This window comes from Hemiscyllium ocellatum, chromosome 21 (assembly GCF_020745735.1).
Source record: "Hemiscyllium ocellatum isolate sHemOce1 chromosome 21, sHemOce1.pat.X.cur, whole genome shotgun sequence".
NCBI classification, from domain to species: Eukaryota; Metazoa; Chordata; class Chondrichthyes; order Orectolobiformes; family Hemiscylliidae; genus Hemiscyllium; species Hemiscyllium ocellatum.
In genome coordinates this window covers 59,239,460-59,253,352 of record NC_083421.1, presented here as the reverse complement: position 1 = coordinate 59,253,352, position 13,893 = coordinate 59,239,460, and the positions used below count along the sequence as shown (strand labels likewise).

Below are 13,893 nucleotides of genomic sequence, written 5' to 3'. Positions count from 1 at the left end.
GGTACCAAACTTAGCTATCAGCCTCTGCTCGGCCACTTTGTGTTGTGCAGAAGCTGATAGACAAGTTAACCACCCATGGGGATGGCTTCAACCGCGACCTTGGGTTCAGGTCACACTACAGGTGACCCCACTGCACTACGTTTACACACAGGCACACCCTCCTACAGATCGATACGCTAACACAGACACTCCCACACCCATGCTCATACACACACCCTCTCACGGACTTATACCCCTTTACACTCACACACTCTCTCACAGACACTCATGCCCCCCTGCGCCCCACCCCCCAACAAACTCACATACAAGTTTGTGGGTTGAATTTGTACTTGCAGAGTTACATTTTATTTTGCTCAAAAACTGCACAAATCCATAAGAGCTTAAGACATAGGAGCGGAAGTAAGGCCTTTTGGCCCATTGAGTTCATTCTGCCATTTAGTCATGGCTGATGGGTATTTCAACTCCACTTACTCGCACTCTCCCCATTGTCCCTAATTCCTTGCGAGATCAAGAATTTATCAATCTCTGCCTTGAAAACATTTAACGCTCCGGCCTCCACTGTATTCCATGGCAATGTATTCCACAGGCCCACCACTCTCTGGCTGAAGTAATGTCTCCTCATTTCCATTCTAAATTGACCCCCTCCAATTCTAAGGCTGTACCCACAGGTCCTAGTCTTCCCCACCTAACGGAAACAAATTCCCAGTGTCCACCCTTTCTAAGCCATGCATTATCTTCTAAGTTTCGACTTCATGGAATACAGGGAGAACTAGCCATTTGGATACAGAACTGGCTCAAAGGTAGAAGACAGAGGGTGGTGGTGGAGGGTTGTTTTTCAGACAGGAGGCCTGTGACCAGTGGAGTGCCACAAGGATTGGTGCTGGGTCCTCTACTTTTTGTCATTTACATAAATGATTTGGATATGAACATAAGAGGTACAGTTAGTAAGTTTGCAGATGACACCAAAATTAGAGGTGTAGTGAACAGCGAAGAAGGTTACCTCAGATTACAACAGGATCTGGACCAGATGGGCCAATGGGCTGAGAGGTGGCCCAGATAAACGCGAGGTGCTGTATTTTGGGAAAGCAAATCTTTGCAGGACTTATACACTTAATGGTAAGGTCTGAGGGAGTGTTGCTGAACAAAGAGACCTTGGAGTGCAGGTTCATAGCTCCTTGAAAGTGGAGTCGCAGGTGGATAGGATAATGAAGAAGGCGTTTGATATGCTTTCCTTTATTGGTCGGAGTATTGAATACAGGAGTTGGGAGGTCATGTTGCGGCTATACAGGACATTGGTTAGGCCACTATTGGGATATTGCGTGCAATTCTGGTCTCCTTCCTATCGGAAAGATGTTGTGAAACTTGAAAGGGTTCAGAAAAGATTTACAAGGATGTTGTCAGGGTTGAAGGATTTGAGCTACAGGGAGAGGCTGAACAGGCTTGGGCTGTTTTCCCTAGAGTGTCGGAGGCTGAGGGGTGACCTTATAGAGATTTACAAAGTTATGAGGGGCATGGATAGGGTAAGTAGGCAAAGTCTTTTCCCTGGGGTCAGGAAGTCCAGAACTAAAGGGGCAGAGGTTTAGGGTGAGAGGGGAAAGATATAAAAGAGACCTAAGGGGCAACTTTTTCATGCAGAGGGTGGTACGGGTATGGAATGAGCTGCCAGAAGAAGTGGTGGAGACTGGTACAATTGCAACATTTAAGAGGCATTTGGATGGGTATATGAATAGGAAGGGTTTGGAGGGATACGGGCCAGGCGCTGGCAGGTGGGACTAGATTGGGTTGGGATACTTGGTCGGCATGGACGGATTGCACTGAAGAGTCTGTTTCCATGCTGTACATCTCTATGACTCTATAACTCCCCTCAACCTTCTAAACTCTAATGAATACAATCCCAGGATCATCGTATGTTAGGCCTACCATTCCAGAGATCACACGCTCCAGTGCCTATATGTCCTTCCAGAGGTGCAGGGCCCAAAACTGGACACAGTATTCTAAATGAGGCCGAATTGGAGCTTCATAAAGTCTCAGAAGCACATCACCGCTTTTATATTCCAACCCTCTTCAGATAAATGACAACATTACATTCTCTTTCTTAATCACAGACCCATCCTGCAAGTTAACCTTTAGAGAATCCTGGACTAGCATTCCCAGATCCCTTTGTACTTTGGCTTTATGAATTTTCTCACCATTTAGGAAATAGTTCATGCCTGTACTCTTTTTTTTCCAAAGTGCATGACCTCACATTGCTCGTTGAATTTCACGAGCCATTTCCTGGACAACTCTCCTAAACTGTATAAATCTTTCTGCAGCCTCCCCACCACCTCAGTACTACCGCCTGTCCACCTAACTTCGTATCATCAGCAAAACATCACCAGAATGCCCCCAGTCCCTTCATCCAGATCATTAACTATAAAGTGAGCAGCTGCAGCCCCAACACTGAACCCTGCGGGACACCACTTGTCACTGGCTGCCATTCCGAAAAAAAAATTTTGTGTTCCAACTCTGCCTTCTGTCAGATAGCTAATCCTCAATTGGTGCCAGTAGCTCACCTTGAACACCATTGGTCCTCACCTTACTCAACAACTTCCCATGAGGCACCTTATCAAGGCCTTTTGGAAGTCGAGATAAATAACATCCACTGGGTTTCCCTGGTCTAACCTATTTGTTCCCTCTGCAAAGAATTCTAACAGATTTGTCAGGCACGATCTCCCCTTACTAAACCCATGCTGACTTGTTCTAATCCAACCTTACACTTCCAAGAATTTAGAAATCTCATCCTTAACGATGGATTCTAGAATTTTCTCAACAACAGAGGTTAGACTAAATCGGCCTATAATTTTGCATCTTTTGTCTTGGTCCTTTCTTGAACAGGGGGTAACAACTGCAATTTTCTCTGACTCGAGTGACTTTTGAAAGATCACTACCAATGCCTCCACTATTTGCTCAGCCACCTACATCAGAACTCTAGGATGTAGCCCATCAGGGCCAGGAGATTAATCAATTTTTAGACCTTTTAGCTTTTCTAGCACTTTCTCTTTTGTAATGGCTACCATACTCAACTCTGCCCCCTGACTCTCCTTAATTGTTGGGATCTTACTCATATCTTCCACTGTGTAGACTGACACAAAGTGCCTATTAGGTTCTTCAGCTATTTCCTTATCTCCCAGCACTAGCCTTCCTGCATCAACTTGCCTTCTGACATGCCCTATCTGTTTCCTGGTACATCTCACATCCTTGGTCCTGACCACTGTTAGGAGGTCTGTACATAACTCCCATTATGGTTTTTTTGCCTTTGTGGTTCCTCAACTCCACCCACACAGACTCCACATCTTCTGACCCTATGTCATTCAGTGTCATAGATTTAATTTCATTCTTAACTAACATGGCAACCCCACCCTCTCTGTCTGCCTCCCCGTCTTTTCGATAAGTTGTAAATCTTTGGATGTTTAACTGCCAGTCCTGAACCCCCAAAACCACATCTCTGTGACGCCTACCAAATCATAATCATTCATGATGATTTGTGCCATTAATTCATCTACTTTGTTACAAATACTACAAGCATTCAGGTAAAGCGCCTTAATGCTAATTTTCTTATGCTCATGATTTCCAACATCTCTAGTAATATGTCCTAAGTTATCCTTCCTTTTTGCTTCATTCCTATTCTGCCTTGAACTTCAGCCCAGCACACATGCTAACCTGCTGATTATCTTTCTACCTGACTCCATACTCCCTGTTGCTTTCCCTTTCCCTTCCCTTCCCCGCCCACCAAAAATCTTCCATGTAAGATTCTGTAAATGCCTTTTTTTGATTAGAATCAGTCTGAACATTGGGGCACCGACAGCCTCACACAGGGCACCTCACACCTTCAATGCCTTTTCTGGGCCAACATGGCACCTATTGTTAAAATTCACTTGAGAATGTAACTTTAGAAAGTTCTGAAATTTACATTTGAAAGAACTGAAACCAACCTGCCCATTCTGAAAGATGATAGACTTAACAAATATTCCTTAACAACAGGCTTTTTCAATATATAATTTCAGTTACATCACACTGTAAACTTTTGCTGTATAATTGTTTGTCTTATGCTCTTATATTCCACAACTACCTGGTGAGGGAGCAGCGCTCCGAAAGCTAGTGCTTCCAAATAAACCTGTTGGACTATAACCTTTTGTTGCATAATTTTTAACCTTGAAACATACAAGATTTGTAGTGGACCAGACAGAGGCAAGAATTGTTTCCATGGACATAAACTTAGACTGAGAGTCGCACATTTGAGACAGGATAAGGAGGAATTTCTTCCGAGGATTAGTGAATCTGAAAAATTCTTGACTTCAAAGCATATTGGAGGCTGGTTTGTCAAGTGTATTCAAGGCCAAGATAGACAGATTTGATTTATTATTGCCATATTTACTGAGAAAGTGAGAAGTATTGTTTTGCATGCTGTACAGACAAATCATACTATACAAAGTTCATCAACTCCACAGAAGGTGCACAGAGAGAGATCAACATTAACATTTCACATGTCTGTTCAAAAATCTGATAACAGCAAGAAAGAAGCTGTTCTTAAATATGTTCATACCAGTCTTCAAACTTAGATATCTTCTGCCCAACGTAGAAGGATGGAAGAGAGTAAGGGAATGAAGGGTTACTGGGAAATGGCAGAAAAGTGGACAGGAGGATTATTAGATCAGTTATGATCTCGAGGAGTAGTGGAACAGACTTGATGGGCTAATGGCCTAGTCCTGCTCCTACATCTTCTGGACAGAATCAGTTGCAGCATCAATACCTGACCAACTGGGCTGCGGGTAGCAATTCGATCTCCATAACTATATGGAACTGCTAAGGCAACGTGCCAAGTTGACAGGTTGATGCACACTGCTCTGTACCCAGGGAACGTAACGCTCTTAGACATACTCTCAGAATCTGGTTCACCATCATCCAATACCAGTGGCCTTTTTGTGAAAAGAATTTCAGTAAAGAGAGCAGCATGTCTTATCTAAAACATAAGTTTTAGAGTAGACCAACAAACTGCTTGGATGATTTTAAACACAGAGAATAAAGCTTTTAACTTCTAGGCCAGTTGATATGAAACCACAAGAGAAACTCCCAAGTAAACAATGAGTCCCTAGTGTCTATTTTCATGTAAACAAATCTGAAACCATTTGCCAGCTCAAATACGCCACTTCAGCATGAGAATACAACACAGGGCATATTTTACGAATGCAGTGAGATTCGTAAGCTCCACAGGTACTAGGTTTTAAATTTAAAATATTTTAACGTTAACTGCTTTTACAAGTTAATGGATGCTGTTCGTTTCCTCCTGTCAGCAATTCAGGGTGAACAACGCTGGTCCTATACTTCCCACAACTTTTTTCCCTTTATAATCAAACCTCAATATCAAAGCAAACAAAAAACCCTGACTCCTCTCATTCGGGTTAAGCCAAATCTTTAATGAAGGTGACAAATCTGGAATGGCTAGCCGCCGCCGTTCTCGTCTCCTGCGGCTCGGATTCTTACTGGGGGCCCAGGTCTGATGCGAGGCCTCGGTATCGGAAAATACAGAGGGGGAATGAATAACAAACAAAAAGAACATAAGCGTAGTCTTACACACGCAAAAAAAACAAAAATAAAATAAAAAAGTTACAACTAAATAATCCAAGTTAAAACAAAAAAAAAGTTCAAACCAACGACACCCTGATGACACGGTTTTAGAGATGGGGAGGAAGTAGAAATCTAACACATTTGGTCATTCATCAAACTTGTTCTAGTTTTTCTTCGGACGAGGGGACTTTAAAAAAAAGTTTTGAAGAAACTTTTTGTACTTACTGTACATGTTTGCCGGCAGGTGACTCCAAGCCTTCCCACCCTCCAAAACGAAACCTTGTTCTTTGTAACAATGTTACTAAACAGACAATCAATCGGATACAATGTTTCTCTGTCGGAACTCGCCACAACCTCGAACCTCCGCGATGTACCCAGCAGTGAACGGGAGAGAACCAGCTCTATCCATCTGCTTCCCCAGTCCCTCCCAGTGCCGGCACCGGCTGCGGGAAGCCGCAGGCGCTTTTGTCTGGTTCCTGCTTTGAGAAGGGGCTCAGAGACAGCGAGGGAGATAGCACCCACCCCAATACTATTAATCCACCCCACCAACAGTTAGTATTTCCATTTTTATCGTTTCTTGAATTGGAAGATCCGCCACTCGTCAGCATGTATTGTGGCGAGTAAGAGAAAAAGCAAAGTTGTCAAAAAGTTTTCTTGTCTGAAGCAACCATGCCACCTGCAGTCCGCATTGTTCACTGGAGAGAATCTCACAGTATTGTGGCTGCTGAGAATGGTCAATCCCACTGAAGCTGGGACCAGTGCTCGAACTACTTCAGAATTTTCTTTTTTGTCCTCAAGTCAACCAAAAAGAACAAAGAAAATTTACAGCCGAGGAACAGGCCCTTCGGCCCTCCAAGCCTGATCCAAATGTACTGTCTCAACCTGTCAGTCAATTCCTGAGCATCTGTATCCCTCAGCTCCCCACCTACTCATGCATCTGTCTAGACGCATCTTAAATGAATCTACCGTGCCTGCCTCTACTACCTCTGCTGGCAATGCGTTCCAAATGCCCACTACCCTCTGTGTGAAGTACTTGTTACATGTATCCCCCTTAAACTTTCCACCTCTCACCTTGAAAGTGTGACTTCTCGTTATGGAATCCTTCACCCTGGGAAAAAGCTTGTCTCTACCCACCATGTCTAAACCCTTCATGATTTTGTAAATCTCAATCAGGTCCCCCCTCAATCACCTTTTTTCTAATGAAAACAAAGCTAACCTACTCAACCTCTCTTCATAGCTAGCACCTTCCATACCAGGCAACGTCCTCATAAACCTTCTCTGCACCCTCTCCAAAGCGTCCTTTTGGTAATGTGACGACCAGAACTGTACACGGTGTTTCAAATGCGGCCGAACCAATATCCTATACAATCTTAACATGACTTGCCAGTTCTTATACTCAACACCCCATCCAATGAAGGCAAGCATACTATATGCCTTCTTCACCACTCTATCTACCTGTGCAATGGACCTGCACTCCCAGATCTCCCTGCCCATCAACTTTTCCCAAGGGTCTTCCGTTCATTGTATAATTTGCTCTAGAATTAGTCTTGCCTAAATGCATCATCTCACATTTGTCTGGATTGAAATCCATCTGCCACTTTTCTGCCCAGCTCTCCAGTCTATCTATATTCTCCTATATTCTTTGACAGTCCCTTATGCTTTCTGCTACTCCACCAATCTTCATGTCATCTGCAAACTTGCTGATCATACCAACAGTGCCCTCTTCCAGATCATTTATGTATATCACAAACAACAGTGGCCCCAGCACTGCTCCCTGTGGAACACCACTGGTCACCTTTCTCCATTTCGAGAAACTCCTTCAACTACTCCTCTGTCTCCTGTTGCTCAACCAGTTCTTTATCCACCTAGCTAGAACACCCTGCACACCATATGACTTCAATTTCTCCATTAATCTACCATGGGGAACCTTATCAAACACCTTACTAAAGTCCATGTATATGACATCAACAGCCCTTCCTTCAGCTATAACTTGGTCACTTCCTCAAAGAACTCTATCGAGTTGGTAAGGCATGATCTCCCCCATACAAAACCATGTTGCCTATCGCTGATAAGCCCATTCTTTTCTGAATATAAATAGATCCTATCCCTCAATACCCTCTCCAGCAACTTTCCCACCACTGACGTCAGGTTCACTGGTCTGTGCGTACCCAGAATATCCCTACTACCCTTCTTGTACAGGGGGACAACATAAGCAACCTTTTAGTCCTCCGGAACCCACCTGTATTGAAGGATGCCACAAAGATATCTGTCAGGGCCCCAGCTATTTCCTCTCTTGCCTCCCTCAGCAACCTGGGACAGATTCCATCCAGTCCTGGGATTTGTCCATCTTAACAACCTCTAGCCTACCCAACATATCTTCCCTACTTATGCCAATGTGATCCAGACTATTCAAACTTCTATCTCTAATGTCAAGATTCATGTTCCTCTCCTCAGTGAACACTGATGCAAAGTAATGATTCAGAATCTCACCCATTCTCTCAGGTTCGACACACAGCCTTCCTTCATTATCTTTTAGTGGACCAATCCTTTCTCTAGTTACCCCCTTGCTTCTTATATAAGAATTAAATGCTTTGGGATTCTCCTTAATTCGCTTGCTAAAGCTATTTCATGACCCCTTTTAGCCCACTTGATTTCTCATTTAAGACTTGTCCTACTCTTCCACTATTCCTCCAGGGCCTGTTCTGTTTTTAGCTGCCTAGACCTTATGTACACTTCCCTTTTCTTCTTGGCTAGTCGTACAGTTTCTCCTATCATCCACGGTTCACAAATCTTGCCCTTCCTATCCTTTGTCTTCAACAGGACATGCCTTTCCTGCACTATCTTTAACCTATTTTTGAAAGCCTCCCACATATCAAATGTGGACTTCCCTTCAAATAGCTGTGTCTAATCCACATTTCCGAGCTCCTGCCTAATTTTGATATAATTGGCCTTGGCCCAGTTTAGTACTCTTCCCTTAGGCCCACTCTCATCTTTATCCACGAGTATTCTGAAACTTACCGAATTGTGGTCACTATTCCCAAAGAAATCCCCTACCGCAACTTTTACCACCTGTCCTGGCTCGTTCCCCAGTACCAGGTCCAATTGGGCCCCTTCCTTCCTCGGACTATTGACATACTGCTCTAGAAAACTCTTCTGGATGCTTCTTACAAATTCTACCCCATCCAGACCTCTGACGCTAAGTATATCCCAGTCAGAAAGAAGATGGTATTAGTAATAACATTAGCAAATTTGCTGATGATACTAAGCTGGGTGGCAGGGTTGAATGTGAGGAGGATGTCAGGAGATTACAGGGTGACCTGGACAGGTTAGGTAAGTGGTCAGATGCATGGCAGATGCAGCTTAATGTGGATAAATGTATGGTTATCCACTTTGGTGGCAAGAACAGGAAGGCAGATTACTACCTAAATGGAGTCAATTTAGGTAAAGGGGCAGTACAAAGAAATCTGGGTGTTCTTGTACACCAGTCAATGAAGGTAAGCATGCAGGTACAGCAGGTAGTGAAGAAGGCTAATAGCATGCTGGCCTTCATAACAAGAGGGATTGAGTATAGAACCAAAGAAGTTCTTCTGCAGCTGTACAGGGCCCTGGTGAGACCACACCTGGAATATTGTGTGCAGTTCTGGTCTCCAAATTTGAGGAAAGACATTCTGGCTATTGAGGGAGTGAAGCGTAGGTTCACGAGGTCAATTCCTGGAATGGCGGGACTACCTTATGTTGAAAGACTGGAGCGACTGGGCTTGTATACCCTTGAGTTTAGAAGACTGAGAGGGGATCTGATTGAGACATATAAAATTATCAAAGGATCGGACACTCTGGAGGCAGGAACATGTTTCCGCTGATGGGTGAGTGCCGAACTAGAGGATACAGATTAAAAATACGGGGTAGACCATTTAGGACAGAGATGAGGAGAAACCTCTTCACCCAGAGAGTGGTGGCTGTGTGAAATGCTCTGCCCAGAGGGCAGTGGAGACCAGTCTCTGGATTCATTTAAGAAAGAGTTGGATACAGCTCTCAAGGATAGTGGAATCAAGGGTTATGGAGATAAGGCAGGAACAGGATACTGATTAAGGATGACCAGCCATGATCATATTGAATGGTGGTGCAGGCTCGAAGGGCAGAATGGCCTACTCCTGCACCTATTGTCTATTGTTTGTTGGGAAAATTAAAATCTCCCATCACCACTACCCTATTGCCTCTACATCTTTCCATAATTTTTTTATCTATTTGTTATTCTATCTCACGCTCACTGTTGGGAGGCCTGTAAAACAGCCCCAACAATGTAACTGCACCCTTCTTATTTCTCAGCTCCACCCATAATGCCTCACTGACCATGATCCCGATAGTGTCTACCTTTAGCACAGCTGTGATATCATCCCAGACTAGCAATACAACTCCACTCCCCCTTTTACTTCCCTCCCTGTCCAGTCTGAAGCGTCTATATCCTGGAACATTTAGTTGCCCATCATCATTCTGATTTTTGCAAGAAAGTGTTTTTGTTTTCTTTTAAACCGAAGAACTGCGAAAGTTGTTAACAGAAACAGAAATTGCTGGAAAAGCTCAGCAGGTCTGGCAGCATCTGTGGAGAGAAGTCAGAGTAAAGTTTTGGGTCGAGTGACCCTTCTTCAGAACCGAGGTTAATTCTGATTTCTCTCCACAGATGCTGCCAGACCTGCTGAGTTTTTTTTCCAGCTAGTTCTGTTTTTACTTTTGTTTATTGTTCTGTTCCCCCAACAAGACAGAGGGTGTCAAACTTCTCTCAGTCAATAAAATAGCCTCTCGGGCGACATGATCGAAATCAAGAGGTCTATATGTACTGTTAACATAGTGTCGCAAATTGTTGGATTGTCTTTCCCATAAAAGTGCAACTCCATCAATGTTGTATTAGAGACCTCCCAAGCTTGTATTTGTCTCCCTGCCCAAATGCATTGGGCTACTTACAAAGTTAAAAATTAATACTGACTCAGATTGTTGTAACACTCGAAACTGGTCAGACCGCTGTTATTTTTGTAGTAAATTCTATACGAGAGAGTACAGTACCTTTAATTATTAATTAGTGGAAAATAAAACACTAACAATTTAGGGTGACATGATTTGGAGATGCCTGTGTTGGACTGGGGTGGACAAAGTTGAAAACCACACAATACCAGGTTATAGTGCAACAGGTTAATTTGGAAACACCAGCCTTCAGAGTGCTACTCCTTCATCAGGTGATTGTCCAAACCTGTTGGACTATAACCTGGTGTTGTGTGATGTTTAATTTAGGGCGAGGAAGAGATATAATCAGATATTCAGTTGGCCTCAGATTAGTGAATGTTTTGCTCTCCCATCCTTCGAACTACAAAATTGAAAACTTGCCCTCAACTTCTGGGCAATTTTCAAAATATTCTGTTTTAGCCTTTTTGAAATTACAACTGTTACCTATTTGTCTGTTAAGAATCACAGAATCCCACAATTATTGCAGTGTAGAAAGTAATTCTGCTAATTTGTGTCTCTGTCAATGAACATTGTGGTTTGATGTCATTCTCCTGCCTAGCCTACATCTTGTTTATATTCAAATCGGTCTATTTGGAAGTACAAGCTTTCGGAGCTAACTACCTGATGAAGGAGCAGGACTCCGAAAAATTATACTTTTAAATAAACCTGTTGGGCTATAACCTGGTGTTGTGTGATTTCTAACTTTGTCCACCTCAGTCCACCATCGGCACTTCCACATCATATATTCAAATAATCATCCAATGTCTTCTCAAATGCCTCAATCAAACCTGTTTCGGCCATATTTCCAGGCAGTGTGTCCCAGAATCTAACTGCTCACCATGTCTAAGTTTTTTTCTCACCTGGTTTTTGCTTTTTAAAATTTGCTTTGAGATGAGACAGTGGTCATGACAATATAAATGCCTTTCCTAGACATTTCAGTCAGCCATTCCAGAACAAAAATTGAAACATTGCAGCCATTCACGCATCTCCCAAATTGTTCCTTGAAATTCATTAAACATTTTCCTACTTTTCCTTCATTTTCTTCTTTCTCTCCACTCTTCCCTCGCTCTTTATTGCAATCTAGAAATATTGGAAAAGTTATAGGCTGAATAGCCCTTTGAGCCTGTTCTGCCATTCAATGAGATCACGGCTTACCTGCAGTCTAATGCTGTCTACTTGCCTATTGTCCATATCACCTAATACCTTTGCTTAAAAGAACTGATTTTTCTTTCTTTCTTGTTTTGAATCTGATGTGACTGTAATTGACCCTATTTCCTTCTCTGTGATTTGCTTGTTTCTTGTTCTCTACTCACATCTGATTACACAAGGAGATGACACCATTTCTCCTATTGTTCACCAGGCAGGGTCGTACATAATTTTCAGTGCAACACATCTTTCAAACTGAGGGGGAAATCAATTGTAACAAATGGGGCATAAGGTGATGCTGCGCTCCTACAAATTCTAAATGATTAAATCAACTTTCAAAAGTTAATGATACTTTCAAAAGAAATAAAAAATCAAAAACATATTTTATCTTGGTATTTTTCCAGAAAAAAAAGTATATCTGAAGACAAATCTTGAAACATATGTGTTCTGGGAGAGGTTCTGCAGAGTATCTTTGATGAAAGGGAGAGGATGTATGAGCAGCTTTTGTGGAATGTAGGATTGAGTCCTTCCCCCAGATTGACATGGATGAAGGTAGGGGAGCCCTTTACGTCAAGTGTCCCCTCCCATTGACAGGAGGCCAGAGCAGGGAAAAGTGTAATGCCTTGACCAAGGCAAACAAGTTCATCATTTTCAGAGCTTCAGTTCATCACCTTGTATCAAGAGTACAAAAATAACCTTTTTGAAGGGAAGGTTAAGCTGAGAGTTGTTCATGTAATTATTCAAAGGAGTAAGAATGTGATAAAATGAGTCTTGGGAGTCATCCTTTCTTTTCTGATGAATTTGAAGTTTATTTTTACTGAACTGAAGTTTCAATGCTCGGAAACAAGTCTCTTGTATTTAACAATAATTTTCAAGATGACCGATGTTTTCAAGAAGGAGATAAATAATGCTGTTGCAACTGAAGGGATCAAGGGACTTGGGGGAAGGTTGGATTAGTGTATTGAGTTTGATGACCAGTCATGATCATAATGAATGGCACACCTGGCTCAAGGGGTTGGGTGGCCTACTCCTGCTCCTACCTTCTATGTTTCTAAGTCAGAACTTAGCTGTTTTCTCTTCACGGGGCCAGTTAGCATTTCTGATTGAATGTGGGAGCAGTTTAGGGGCAGGGATCCCCTTTCATAAAGGGCTACAAGGATAGCCTCCTGCTGTCCAAAGGCTTCCACAATGCAGCTGCTGTGCCTTCTCACACGGTTGGACGCCAAATCAACAAATGTTTCTTGGTTTGCCTTTTGGCCACTGAAGGGGCAAATTTAGGATTTGTGAAATACACATGTTCCCCAGGCTGCATGTTGAAACCCATAACTTTCCAGAGAGCCCATGAAAGGAAGTTATAATGGGAATATGCTAATACTGCAAACGACAAGGCTGAAGCATTTACTATAGTCTTGAGCTAGAAGTGCCAAGTGGCGAATCCAATTTGCCCTTCTCTTGAGGCACCCAGCATCATATAGGCCAGTCTTCAAGCAATTTCATTCACTCCTGGTGATAATCAAGGAAAGGCTGAAAGTACTGCTAAGGCTATCGGTCCTGACAACAGCCCTGCAACAGTATTGAAGACTTGTGCTCAAGAACTAACTGCACCCCCACTAGCTGAACTCCTAGCCAAGCTGCTCCAGCATAGCTACAACAGTGATTACTGCCCCAAAATGTGGAAAATTGCCAGGGTACATTCTGTGCATAAAATCCAGCACAAATACAATCCAGCCTGGAGTGCTGCCCCATGTCTATTCTCGATCAGTAAACTGATGAAAGGGATAATTAAGCAGCACTTGCACAGAAATAGTCTGGCCACTGACACTCTGTTTTGGTTCCATTTGGCTCCTCTGCTCATTACAGACTTTATTCAATCATAGGCAAAACAGCTGAACTCCAGGGGTAAAGTGAGAGTGATCATACTGAACGACAAAGCTGCACTTCACTGAGATAAAAATACAAAATGCTGAAAAATTACAGAAGGTCTGGAAGAAGGATATTACTGGACTCAAAACATTAACTTTGTTTCTCTCTCCAAAGATGCTGTCAGTCCTGTTGAGTTTCTCCAGCACTCTGTTTTTATTTCGGATCTCCAGTATCTGCAATATTTTGCTACTTTTTGATCATTTGTCTGAGTGTGGTATCAAAGTG

General features: G+C 42.8%; 1 protein-coding gene across 1 annotated transcript in view; it reads right to left on the bottom strand.

Moving 5' to 3' along the window:
- Window positions 1–6,139, bottom strand: part of gpsm1b (G protein signaling modulator 1b) — a 257,312-nt gene extending 251,173 nt beyond the window's left edge. Inside the window, exon 1 of the mRNA XM_060841548.1 lies at window positions 5,830–6,139. Coding sequence (XP_060697531.1) covers window positions 5,830–5,836 — 7 coding nt within the window. The 5' untranslated portion in view covers window positions 5,837–6,139. The remainder of the gene's footprint in view (window positions 1–5,829) is intronic.
- Window positions 6,140–13,893: the final 7,754 nt, after the last annotated feature.